The sequence below is a fragment of the Odocoileus virginianus genome, unplaced genomic scaffold, assembly GCF_023699985.2.
Source record: "Odocoileus virginianus isolate 20LAN1187 ecotype Illinois unplaced genomic scaffold, Ovbor_1.2 Unplaced_Contig_19, whole genome shotgun sequence".
NCBI classification, from domain to species: domain Eukaryota; kingdom Metazoa; phylum Chordata; class Mammalia; order Artiodactyla; family Cervidae; genus Odocoileus; species Odocoileus virginianus.
Window position 1 is genome coordinate 1416461 of NW_027224336.1, and position 13688 is coordinate 1430148.

Genomic DNA, 13688 nt, shown 5'->3' on the forward strand with positions numbered 1-13688 from the left:
GGGAAAGTCATCTGTAAGTGGGGGACTCCTCCACCCCCGTCCATTCTTCATCCTCCGCAATGCTAGAGATTTGCTGAGTTTGGCCTCAGTGCCTAGAAGCCTTGACTAAGCCTTCCCTTGGAGTTTGCCTCTGGAAAGACTTGGCCCTGCCAATGGGATGGTCTTGGGGTGCAGAGGAGAGAGGGAGATAGAACTGCAACTCGGTATTTCTAGAACACCGGACAAGTGCACCTACCTTCGTTAGGATGGGAGACCCGAGGGGTGGGAAAGATAAGGGATCTGACTTAAAGTCAAGGTCATCCTTAAAAGAGAAATAGAGGTTTCAAAGAACTGCCTGAACTCTCAAGCTCTAACTAATCCCAAATCTTCCCTAAGCGCTAGGAGGGGGCATTAGCCGAGGTGCCAAGTGCCCAGGATTGCACATCCCACCCTTCACATGGGGTCATGGCTGCCCCCTACCCTGCCTGTCCAGATGGAGGAGAGGGTAGACTGAGATCAGAAACACAGCAACACTTGGCGAAACGAGCGAGTACCGGCTTGGCGGTGGTGGTTGAGTCACTGGGTTGTGTCCGACTCTTTGCTACCCCATGGACTGTAGCCTGCGGGGCTCCTCTGTCCCAAGCAAGAGAACTGGAGTGGGTTGCCATTTCCTGCTCTAGTAGTGTCTGCTTGTCAACATTCAATTGTCCATTTGGTTGGGCATAATGTCATTGGAAGCTTTTTTTCTAAAATATCTCTAAAACAGATGTCTCTAGGCAAAGGCAATTTATAGAGAAGTGGGTGCTACACAGGAAGACGTGGCCCCGTGCTCACATAACTGATTGATTATGTATCAAGCTGTCCAGTTGCCAAAGAGCACCATGACACAAAAGAATTATTTGAAGAATATTAAAAAAAAAAACCCAGCTCTGAGGGCACTTCAGAGTTAATTTTTCTTCTAATTATAAAATTAAAGCACATTCATTGAATAAGATTTACAAAACACAAAAAATCCAGGAAGAAGACCACTTTAAGTCAGCTATGATCTCCCCTACAGAGAGACAAGCCTTTGGTATTTTTGGCCCCCCTCCTTCCAAGGAGCTTTCTGAAAGGGCGCCTGGGCCTTAATGACCCATCCAGCTGTCGCCTTTATTGCATCTTTACATTTGAGCCACAACTAAAACTGCCCATTGCAAGTCCTCAATCAACATTATGAAGCCGCATATGGAGCTGTTTGACTTACGACAGGGCAGGTCCTCGCTTCAGCTGCCAATCAAACCCCTGTAGGGATATTTGGAGAGTATCTACACTCAATGAAAATGCTCCGTGAAAGTATGCATCATCAAACTGGTCCATAACCATGGGCTCTGCTAATGACTGTTAACCTCTGGCTCTGTCATCCTATCGACCACTTCCCCCTGCCCTGTGGATGGGAGAGGCAAGCACGTAAATCAGGACGGTGAGAGGAGCCAAGTTACAGGAACGGAGGCCCATGGAAACCTCTTCAAGGAAGCTGAATTTATTTACCTCTGCAATCCCTGATGACTTGCAGTAGATGGTATGTTCTACAGAATGTATATTTTATCTCAGTGTCACACTGTGCAAACAGGGAAGTGAGGAAACGACGGAGCCACACAAGAAGATGCACTTGATGATGTGAGAGCTGCTCAGAGTCATTGGGCCCCGTATTTCGCTGGTTGTAACTATGCACAGTCCCATTACAGGGACTTCATAATGGGAGAGAGAGCGAGCGGGAAAGGTCGTAAAATAAGAGGAGAAAGAGGGTGAGCTTCCCACTGTTTACAACAGGTTCGCACGGCTCCCAGGGTGGTGCCCAGCCCCACCCACCACCCTTCTGCCCCTCAGCTCTCAGCACCTCCCCCTGGGTCCCATTCTGCCATACCATTCTCCTCCCGACTCTAGCAGGCTCATAGAAAAATAATCCCTAAAGTCCAGAGCCTCCTGGAGGGTTTTAGAGGACTGCTGGGGATTCTGGAGAGTTGGGAAGTTTGACCACAACCAGGGAACTCTGAGTTAGCTAAAATTCCTCCCACCTACTCAAACTGATAATGAGGGGATGCAACCAGGATGCAGCCAGGATGGTGGTGATGGTGATGGGGGTGATAGTGATGGGGGTGATGGTGATGGTGATGGTGATGGGGGTGATGGGGGTGATGGGGGTGATGGTGATGGTGATGGTGATGGGGGTGATGGTGATGGGGTGATGGTGATGGTGATGGGGTGATGGTGATGGGGGTGATGGTGATGGGGTGATGGTGATGGTGGAAACCAGCTTCCTGTGAGTTCCTTTAACATAAGCAGCTTAGAGGAAGACTCTGAGCAGCAGGGCCTAAGGTCGGAGACAAGCATGTCTTCACTGAGATCAGGGAGATGAAGCTAAGAGTCCGGAGTTTTCAAACTCCTGAATACGTACCCAGCGACAGGCTCTGTCTCCCAGGCCGGCATCCTGTACTCGCGGGGCCCACGGACCCACCTGAGGGAAAGGCTCGCGTGCCCTCTGAGGAGGAGCGCAGCCTACCTTCAGGTCCAAGTGCAGGATGTACATCTGGTGCATGTGTCTTATCCCCTCGCATATCTGCCTGATGAACAGGATGGTGTCGAACTCCGTCAGGCTGCAGTTGTCGTCGATGATGCGGTCGAAGAGCTCGCCTCCGTCCACGCTGCGGGGGAGGGGGCGAGTCCCCAGTCAGCGCCCTCGACAGGCACCTGCTCTCTGCGTCGGAGCGCTGCTGACCTGCCCACGGGATGCATCTGCAGCTGCGTCTCTCTACCTCCTCGATAAGATGCCTCTGACGGTGACGGCCGTCGCTGGAGCCACCACCACTTGCTCAAATGGAAAGTCTCAAAGCCCCTCCCTTGCAGGGGCTGCGGCTCTGGGGTGGGTCTGTCCATCTCTAAGGGTGGGTCTGCCCACCTCTGCCATCTCCTAAGGAGCATGGAGGCCCAAGAGGACGTAGGAAGGCAGGGATGGAGGGAATTCCAAACTCCTCGGGAAGGTTAGGCTGATTTCAGCAGTAAAGTGCTTATGTGGAGCTCATGCTGGATGTTTTAATATCCGAAATTCCTATCACACAATGACAAGCAAAACCCGAAGTGGGGGCTGGGGGTGGGGAGGTGAAATGAGTCACAAGCGCAGATTCAGTGTTGGTAGAATGACTCACTTTCTAACTAAACACTCAATTTTTTATAAAGGAGATTTAATTTCATTTTTTACAATTTTTTTAAGTTTTTTTTTTTTGATGTGGACCATTTTTAAAGTCTTTATTGAATTTGTTACAACACTGCTTCTGTTTTATGTTTATGTTTAGCTGCCAGACCAGGGATTGAACCCGAAGCCCTTGCATGGTGAGGGGACGTCTTAACCACTGGACCACGAGGGCAGGCCCTAGAAAGGTGATGTTAAACAGAAGCCTCTTAGCTCTACTTGTAAGAGTCTGGCACGAGTTTTGTTTTCGCCATCAGGTCACAAGTAGGACACAGTTCAAGGCTCACTGCTCCAGGGTGTCCAGAGCAAGAGTTAAGCTGGGGCCTCGATAGTTCAGCTCATGTTTGAAGCTAAATCTGTGTGGTCATCCTGCTGCTTAGCAACAGAATCTCACGTGGAAACCCTTTCCTGAGTAATTTCCATCCCGCGGCAGATGCAATTCTGACACATGCGAGTCAGAATCCCAGGGTCCAGCAGGGTCCAGCAGCTGGAGGCAGGACAGGGCGGCGTGCTGAGGGCCCGGATGTGTGTGTAGGATGGGGAGGGGGTGGGGGACGTACTACTCCATGACCAGGACGATGTCGTTCTTAGACTCGAAGGCGTCGTAGAGCTGGATGAGGTTCACGTGGTCCAGCTGGTTCATGACGCTGATCTCGTTCCTCACGTCGTCCTAGCAGAGGGAGGGCTGGTTTAGTGCTGGTGGGGGGGGGGGGGGGCGGCAGCCCGCGGCGTCCACTGCGCGGCCCTTACCTTGTCCTTCACGCCCCTGGTCTTGATGATCTTGGCCGCCAGCTTCAGGCCCGTGGCCTTCTCCTCACACTTGTGAACTTGGCCGAAGCGCCCGCTGCGGGAGAAGAGGACGTGGCCCGGGTGAGGCTCTGTCCCCACCTGGTGGAAGCTGAGGCTTTTCAGCACCCCTCTCTGACTTGAGTGAGCAAGCCTGACGTGCCCCTACCGTTGCCAAATCTCCTGGAACAGGTCAAGTTCTGGCCTCAGGGTCACCTGGGCCCTCCTGAAGCAGGAAGCCTGGAGAAGGCCCCAGAAGCTGCACTTTCACATCTCTTGGGTGGTTCTCATGCACCCTAACATTTGAGGGCTTCTATTGTATAGAAAATAGAATCTTTCTGAATGCATGTGAATCTAACAAGCTAGGTTCTCTAAGCATAAGAATGATACAGGCTGTTGGTCGGGGAAATCAGATTATTTTTGGAAACTGCATATAAATAAATAAGAAGTAATCACAAAATTGCATATAGACACATTTAATCAAAGCAGACACTACACACTTTAGCTTGGATATCAATTTAAATGCACTTCGTAAGGCAGCTTCTTACAAACGTCACCACCTCCCCAAATACACACTCATGAGCAGTCTTCCCATTTGACTTGCTTGCTGTGATTCCTGACTCAGTGTAATGGCCGGGGAGCTGGGGAAGGTCACCCCAGCCCACCCCACTCAGCCACACTCCCTGCACAGAAGCAGGATGCATCCTGGGGCAGGGGTGGGGGTGACATTACCGAAAGCAACGCCAAGTGTGACCTCAATCCCACCCACTGTTCCAGACGTGCTCTCTCTCCTGGAGCCCATGAACACAGCTCCAGGCGCTTCAGATGTGGCTGCTCATTAAGAACGGGCTTTTCCCCTTAATTAGCAATGGCCCCCGGATCGGCCTGGCCCAGCCGTGGTGCCACGTCCGTCACTGCTCAGCTTCAGCGCCTCCGTCCGCCCCTCTGGCAGGCTTCACCCTGCAAGGCCTGGGGCGGGAGGTGGCCTCACAGGGTCCCTGCTGGCCCGCCAGGCTGATAACCTCATGCTAGGAATAATTGACCATGGTGAGCAGCAACTCTAATCACCCCACAGACCACAGGTGGGGAGAGTACCCCGGGAAAACGGAGGGGCCTGCCGCGGCGTGTGGGGCCCCGGCGTCCAGGCCCCGGGCTGTGGCTCCGCCGACAATGCAGGACAAGAGGCTGCATCTCGACTCGCCCCTGACTGAGAGGAGGTCCCCGCTGATGAGGTCAGCATGCCCAGCTAACTGCCCCTCTAATTCCTCACTGAGCCCGGGACGGGGCAATGGGTGGCTGGAAATGTGGCCCAAAGAGGCAGGAAGGAGACTCTGAGAGTCACCGAGAGACCTCGACCAGAAACACACACAAACCCTGGGGTTGCTCCAAAGCCGCTTCTGCAAATAACTTTTCTCCTTTAGAGAGACAGGGGCTGGCTTGCCACCCCCGTCCCTCGAGACCCTGATAAGCTAATGCTTGCCGTGAAACTAGGGGGCCTCAGGCACCGCTACCTGCTCCGAAAGCCCCGTCCCCCTCAACCATCCTCACAGGCCGGGGGGCCTCTCTGCCAGCCAAGAAGGAGAAAGTTCGGGTGCGTCCCGTGACAGATGGCAAAGGAGCCGTGGGATGGGAAAAGCCAGGAGGGGCTTTGCAGAGTCAGCCGCACCCCTGACCACAGGCAGAAACACCTGTGCTAAGAGCCACACGTGCTTTCCCCATATTGTAAGTAAATTTCTATGTGTTGAATACATGTACAATCTTCCTGCTTTCTGCCTCTTACTCTACATAGATTGCTGGTGGGAGTCAACTTAATACTGGAAGTCACAAGACCTCACGGGGGGTCGTGGCTGAGGTAGGAGAGGAAGGACCCTCCTTCCTGATGGACTCGCCTCCTTCAGGGAGGGAGTATGTGTGGATGTCCTACCAGCAAGCCCTTCAGGGAGGCACGTCACCAACTGAAATGAATGGTGCTATCAGTGCAAATGGAAAACCAATGATGATAAAAAAATATATTTAATGAGATATTTAATGTGCCATGAGATAAACAGCCTTCACGCATTTCTACACTTTGCTCCTCAGCGTTCAAGCTTCTAAACCTCCTGGAGACTCACTCACACCTCTTTCCTCTCACTCCAGACAGGATGACACGGAAAGTGAAGCAGATGAAACACGGAGGGTAGTCACCTCATCAACCTTTCTGGCATCAGCGACAATTTTCAGAAATGGTTAAAATCACTTAAAATAACTGTATATGATGTTTCTGGTTCTCTGGTTGAGACTGACAGACATCTCTGAAATCTTTAAGACCCATCTCTGTTTGTAGCAGCACTATTCACAATAGCCGAGGCGTGGAAGCCAGCGGAGCGTCCACCAACAGATGGGGGATGAGGAATGTGTGGATATATATTCAGTTCAGCTCAGTAACTCAGTCGTATCCGACTCTTTCCATCCTCATGGACTGCAGCACGCCAGGCCTCCCTGTCCATCACCAACTCCCGGAGCTTGCTCAAACTCATGTCCATCAAGTTGGTGATGCCATCCATCTGCCATGAAGTGTTGGCTTAAAGCTCAACATTCAGAAAACTAAGATCATGGCATCCACTCCTTGGAAGGAAAGTTATGACCAAACTAGACAGCATTTATATTAAAAAGCAGAGACATTACTTTGTCAACCAAGGTCCAACTAGTCAAGGCTATGGTTTTTCCAGTGGTCATATATGGATGTAGAGTTGGACTATAAAGAAAGTTGAGCACCAAAGAATTGATGCTTTTGAACTGTGGGGTTGGAGAAGACTCTTGAGAGTCCCTTGGATTTCAAGGAGATCCAACCAGTCCATCCTAAAGGAGATCAGTCCTGGGTGTTCATTGGTAGGACTGATGTTGAAGCTGAAACTCCAATATTTTGGCCACCTGATGCAAAGAGCTGACTCATTTGAAGTGACCCTGATGTTGGGTAAGATTGAAGGCAGGAGGAGAAGGGGACAACAGAGGATTAGATGGTTGGATAGCATTACCAACTCAGTGGACATGAGTTTGGGTAAACTCTGGGAGTTGGTGATGGACAGGGAGGCCTGGTGTGCTGCAGTTCATGGGGTCACAAAGAGTCGGACACAACTGAGCAACTGAACTGAACTGAACTGAACTGAACTGATGGGACTGGATGCCATGATCTTAGTTTTCTGAATGTTGAGCTTTAAGCCAACTTTTTCATTCTCCTCTTTCACTTTCATCAAGAGGCTCTTTAGTTCTTCACTTTCTGCCATAAGGGTGGTGTCATCTGCATATCTGAGGTTATTGATATTTCTCTCAGCAGTCTTGATTGCAGCCTATACATATCACTCAGTCATAAAAAGAAGGAAATAATGCCATTTGCAGCAACATGGATAGACCTAGAGATCATCACGCCAAGTGAACTAAGTCAGACAGAGAAATCAAACAGCATGATATCACTTATATATGGGGTCTAAAAATACGATACTTTTAACTTATTTACAAAGCAGAAACAGACTCACACACCTAGAAAAGAAACTTACAGTTACCAAAGGGGAAAGGTGGGTGGTGTGGTTCTAAATTAGGAGTTCAGGGTTAACCTATAAACATCACTATATATAAAATAGATATCCAACAAGGACCTATTGTATAGCACACGGAACTCTACTCAATATTCTATAATAACCTGCAACGGAAAAGAATCTGAAAAAGAATAGATAAATATAGATGTAATTGAACCACTTTTCTGTACACCCAAAACTAACACATTATAAATTAACTATACTCCAATATAAATTTAAAAATATGAAAATTCAGTACAAAAACCAAAAAAAGTAAAATTAAAAAGATAAAACACGTAAAAATTTTTAAAAAGACCTGTGTCTTTGAAAGCAGTCTTTCTTCCTTGTCAAGAGAGTGCTGAAGAGGCGCGTCACTCACCCTCCTAAGATCTCGGTCCTGCTCACGGTGTAGAAGCTGTTGACCGCGGCCTGCCTGGCCGTCACAATGCGGTGGTCAAAGGGCGCGGGCGGTGCTGGGGCGTCAGCTGGGAGGCGAGAGGAGAAGGCTGATAAGAAGCACCCCATGTGCCAACGTGCTCGTTTAGAAGCAAAACGCAAGCGGCCCCCTGGATTTCAAAAGACCCGGGAACATAGATCTTCATTTCATATGGTGATTTGTGGATCATGAAGGTGACACCTGACACTTTTGAGAAAGGTTGTCAGGACCTTGGTCCCCACCTTCTTCAGGGCAGCGTTCAGAAACAACGAAATAATCAAAGATCTCCATATAATGCCCAAACAGGTAATGCTTCCAGATCTGAGTCATTTACACTCAAATCCCTGACACTGTTTGACCCATTTTTTCAAAAGCACAATTGATAAAGTCCATAATTTTAATTAGAGAGAAAAAAAAATGAAAAATTTCTTCCGTCATTGAAAGGTTTGATATTACTAAACATGACTTTCCAAAATATTTTAGCCTTTATTTAAGACACATTTAAAGCTTCAAGGGGCTTCCCTGGTGGCTCAGCTGGTAAAGAGTCCACCTGCAATGCAGGAGACCTGGGTTCGATCCCTGGGTTTGGAAGATCCCCTGGAGAAGGGAAAGGCTACCCGCTCCAGTGTTCTTGCCCGGAGAATCCCATGGACAGAGGAGCCTGGTGGGCTGCAATCCGCAGGGTCGCAGAGAGTCAGACACAGCTGAGCGACTAAGCACAAAGCTTAAAGATGAATTTTTCCTGACTAGAAACAAAACACCCAGTGACACTGGCTCAGAGTATATTCTCCAGCTCGCAAATTTCTCCCATTTTCATGTTCCAGCCTAAGTGTTTAACCTCCAGTCTACAGCAGGATCTGTTCTAAAATACATTGTTGTTTAGTCGCTAAGTCATGTCCAACTCTTTGTGATCCCATGGGACTGTAGTCTGCCAGGCTCCTCTGTCCGTAGGATTTCCCAGGCAAGAATACTGGAGTGGGTTGCCATTTCCCCCTCCAGGGATCTTCCCAACCCAGGGATCAAACTGGTGTCTGATCAAACTGCATCAGCTGGAATGTTCTTTACCACTGCGCCAGCTTGGAAGGCCCTAAAATACATAGTTACTCACTAATATTCTTCCAGCATACTTTTCACTTTTCCAGAATTACTATAAAACTTTTCTTGCCATGAACCTATTCATTTCTCCATTTATTCATTATTTAATCACCTACCAAATGCAGCTTCTTACGTGTCCAAAGGGTACAGAGGGAAGTGAGCCGATGATATTTTTGCTTTTAGAAATTCGCATTTATTCAAAATGTAATCCTTAAACACTTATCTTGTGCTAGGCACTCTGTCAAGAGTACATATTTTTTAAGATTCAGATAATGATATTAATCTCTGGGCATCTGATCTGACAAGGATATTCTCCTCTCACACCATAAATATGCTGAAAAATGAAGAAGCTAGGACAGATTCCTCATGGTGGCACTTGTCTCTTCACTGCCCCCCAAAACAGTGATGGAGTTACAAACACAGATGGTATCGTCATGTTGTAGGGTCTCCTGCAGGACATTAGTCTAAGTGAAATTTAGTCAGAAATGCTTGCTGGACAAGGTTACGATGCTTTAAAGGGCTGGAACCAAAGCCATTTCCTACCCAGGGGGGTCTCCAGAGCTTGCTGCCTGGGGGCCTCTGCTCCAGAGGGCGCGGGGGCTCTGCCTTGCAGGGAGTCCCCAGCGCGACTGGCTTGTGGTCTGCTCCGAGCGTCCCCGGCTCCTTTACCCGCGGCATCGATCTTGCTCTCCTTGCTCTCCTCCTGGACCAAGCTCTCCTCGCCGCCTCTCCTCTTCCCGCCTCCCGAGGCCTTTGTTGGATCAGCTTTCTGCAAGATGGGTCTTGTCCCTGCCTTTCCCACGGCTCGTGACGGGGGCGCGGCTTTTACGGAGCTGACACGCCTGGAAAATAGAATCCAGCCACAGCTCTCAGCATTCCCAAGGGAAAACCCTCAGATGGTCACATTTCTGAGCAGGAAAGCTTCCTCGCGACGATGCTTCGCTGATGGGACGTAAGCTTCGAGACAGGGAGCTGGCGACGTCAGAGTTTGGGGAGAGATGGAGATGGGTGCGCCCCGTCATCCCAAGCAGCTGGAGATAGCCCACATCCTAGAGACGTTCCCCAGTGACCTCACGGCGACCCCGAGTTAGTCCACTGACCCTTTTCAACAGCAGTCATTTCATGACTCCCTAACTAATTTGATCTTCATTTTTCACTTTCTTCCTTAAAGAAGAGGGAAACCACTGCATTAAAGCGCACTAAAAAAAGAAAAGCAATGGCCTCTGAATAGGACCAGCAGTGAGAGGAGCCTCTCCTGGTGAAAGAGCTGAACTAATGTCCACTTTCCGACACCTCCAGACTCTACTAAACCCATCTCTTCAGTGATGGACTTCCTTCGTAAACATTAGCATTTACATTTAACTCTTGAAAAATTAGACTTCTTTATAAATAGCTTCCAAAATACATTATTCAAAAAGGAAATAAGAATTATATCTGCAATCCTTAAAAAACACCACAGAATGGTTAGATCTGGGTGCTCTTTGTTTCAAGTAGATTCTTGGTTCATCACAACATAGATTCATTCATTTTAATTGGCTGCGTAATTGCCTGAATTTCTATGTGAAACTTCGCAGATGAGGAAGAAGCATTAAATAACCTACTTCGCACTCAGTCCTCACAATACTTGTGAAGCAGCTAATGTACCATTTGATCAATCTGGTCAATGCTCAGTTAGGAAGGATGTGCTCTATATTGCTAAAAATAAGAAACGTTTACTTGATGTTTAGAAAGTACAAAATGCGATTGTCAGGAATCACCATATCTGTCTATCATTTGGCAGCAGACATAGAAAGTGATAAACTGCCTGAAAATGTCACAGCAAGAAGAAAAAATAATGGCAAGAAAAATCCACGCCACTGGGGAAGCGGCTTCTAAACTGTCATTTTGAAGAGTCCCTCCAGTTATCCTTCAGTCTGGCCTTAAATTACAATGGCACCTGGATCTGCAGAAAATGGCGGTTGCGGATGCAAACGCTGCAAACCCTACCTTTCGTGGAGCTGACCACCATTTGTTCTATCAACACACTGCTCTTTATTTGAACTCCTGCCCAGCCCTGTTCTGTGTGGAATCTCGCATCCTCCATCTTCTTTGGATGCTCCGTCACCAGGCTCTCTCTTGGCGCGGAGACCCTTTTCCTCCCCTTCCAACACCAGACTCTCACTTCTACCCGCAGAGCCTCGCTCAGCCCCAGAGCTGCGAGCTTCCTGTCGGCTCAGGCTCCCTGGGCGTGAAGCGTCCTCACTGTCTCTCGGCTCTGTGGAATTTCTGAGGGCAGAATCTCCCGGTTCATCATGGGGTCTGTCTGTCTGAAATGCGGCGGAACTTCTCTGCGCTAGAGACGCAGGGGTCTTCTCGGCCTGCTTCTCGTCAAGCTTGTTAAACGTTTCTTCCTCAGAGGAGGGCAGGTTCTTCTGGGAAGATCTCTCTAAAAGCCACCATAGGACACAAAATATTTTAATGAAGGTCGCACGTGACCGGTGTCATTCTGGCCTCACAGAATGGCACCTTTATTCAGGCTTCTCTTTATCAGCAGATACGAGCTTTGGAATGAAAAGTAGGGGAGCATGTGGTCACCGGACTGGGGGCTGGGCCTCCAAAGCTTCTCTGGTTCGCAGCGAGGAGAACCCAAAGCCAATCAGATAAAGGTATTCAAGCAGCACTTGACCCAACACAGGGCTTCACGAAAGTATGACTTCCTCCGGATAAGAACAACAACGACAGGACTGTGTAACAGAGCTCTCTTCGTTCATCAACGCCTAATCTAACGGAAGGATTACCTGCGGGGGCCGCTGTCCTGTCGTCGGCGGCAGGTGCTGCGTCCTTCAGGCCGGGGAGTGGCCACACTCGCTCCTTAGCCTGTGGGGACACGATGGAGTAATCAGCAACGTGAACGACACGTCAGAGCAGGCTCTGTTGACCACAGGACTCCGGATGCTTTTTATTTTATTTTTTATTATGGGGAATGTCTCTAGAATTACAGGATGTTTGCCAGCATCTCTGGCATCTGCCCACCAGATGTCTACAGTACCCCCAGGTGAAATATCCAAAATCAATGCCTCCAGAAATTGCTAAATGTCTCTGGTAGACAAATTCACCCCAGATTGAGAACCACTACATTACACAATTCAAGCACAGACAAAAATACCAAAAATAAATAACAATTTAGAGGGCAGAACAGTCTGAATTGATGAAGCCCTGTAGCAACTAGAGTATTTGAAAGTGGATGAACTATTTTAAAAGAAGTTTTATAAAACTCTGGCATTGTTTGTAGAAGAAGGCTCATCTTCTTGGATAGATTAAAGGATACTGACAATGTGTATGTTACCCTTGACCTTTGTTTATTCTGTCTTGCTATTGTTCACGTATAAATCAAATAAAAATCAGAGGCTATATGTGAATGGGTTTTGCAAATTAGAAAGTAGAAGACTACAGTAAGCTTTCATAAAAGAGGCTTCTATACCACTTAGAACAGATGGCCCCTTTCTAAGGAGATGAGCATTCTTCTTGCAGTCCTTTCTCTGAATTAGTTTACAAACCCTTTTTAAATACCACATAAAAGGTAAACATTAGCCCAATCCATCCAAATTATCACAAGTTCTGAAGTTATGCACTATAAATTAATGAAATTCTATGGATGTTCAAAGAATCAGTCTTTTTTTTCTTTACTTCGGAAAGAGCAAAATTTGCCTGTGGGTGACTTGCAGGCATGAAACACTATGTAAGTGCAGGTCATGGATATCAAGACAAATTATAAGTGTGCTTTTAAACAACCCAAGAGGCAGTCCAATAGGTTCAGAGCATTTTCATTTTTCAGATAAAGACCTTCAAACACAGAGGCATGTTTAGTAAATCCTGCGGAAAACCAAAATTAGAGATTAGAGCCTGGTAGTCTGGAATTTTCTCTCTTTTAGTGAAAGCCAGGCCCACGTCCTTCAGCTTCCCCTTATGTACAAGCACAGTGGTCAGCACATCCCCCACCCCAAAAAGCACTCAACGCTTTCTCCATGTTTTCATCATCAGCTTCCTACTAGATTGTAGGGCTCGAGTGGGCAAAAAGACAGATTCATCTTTGAATCCCTGGCATTTACTCAGGGATATAATGTTGGTGGAGGTGATGATGGTGATAGTGGTGATGATAATGCTGTGGCTGCTAAAGATGATGGTGATGATGGCAGTGGCTAGTATATACTAAGTACTGACTACATACCAGGCATGTTTCTAAGCCCATTACATCATTAATTTCTGGTTCCTCATAGCAACACTTTGAGATAGATGCTACTAACTCCATTTTATAAAACAGTCGGATAATTTCACAGGGTTATATAATTCAGAAATGGCATAAACAGGATTTTAAGTCATAACTACAGCTGGTACTGTCACTCTGAAAAAAGAAGTAGATTATAGGCAAGGTATATCATTGATATTGATGGAATATCTACCAATACAGCCAGCACCACAGGAACCAAGATGAAAGGTTACAAGAAAATGCCATCAAATAGAAACAAGTAAAGAAATAAATATTCATTGGTCAGAAGATCAGAATTAACATGGAAGGAGAGAAAGAGAATTTCATTCAGGTTTTGAAAATGAGTCAGATAAGGTAGTTTAACAAATT

At 47.6% G+C, this 13688-nt stretch overlaps 1 protein-coding gene across 1 annotated transcript in view; it reads right to left on the reverse strand.

Annotated features, from left to right (window-relative positions):
* Positions 1 to 13688, reverse strand: part of MYLK4 (myosin light chain kinase family member 4) — a 67643-nt gene that overhangs the window by 14787 nt on the left and 39168 nt on the right. The window contains exons 2-6 of the mRNA XM_070464147.1: positions 11851 to 11929; positions 7922 to 8027; positions 3956 to 4049; positions 3766 to 3875; positions 2519 to 2660 (exon numbers count right to left, since the gene is read on the reverse strand). Coding sequence (XP_070320248.1) covers positions 2519 to 2660; positions 3766 to 3875; positions 3956 to 4049; positions 7922 to 8027; positions 11851 to 11929 — 531 coding nt within the window. The remainder of the gene's footprint in view (positions 1 to 2518; positions 2661 to 3765; positions 3876 to 3955; positions 4050 to 7921; positions 8028 to 11850; positions 11930 to 13688) is intronic.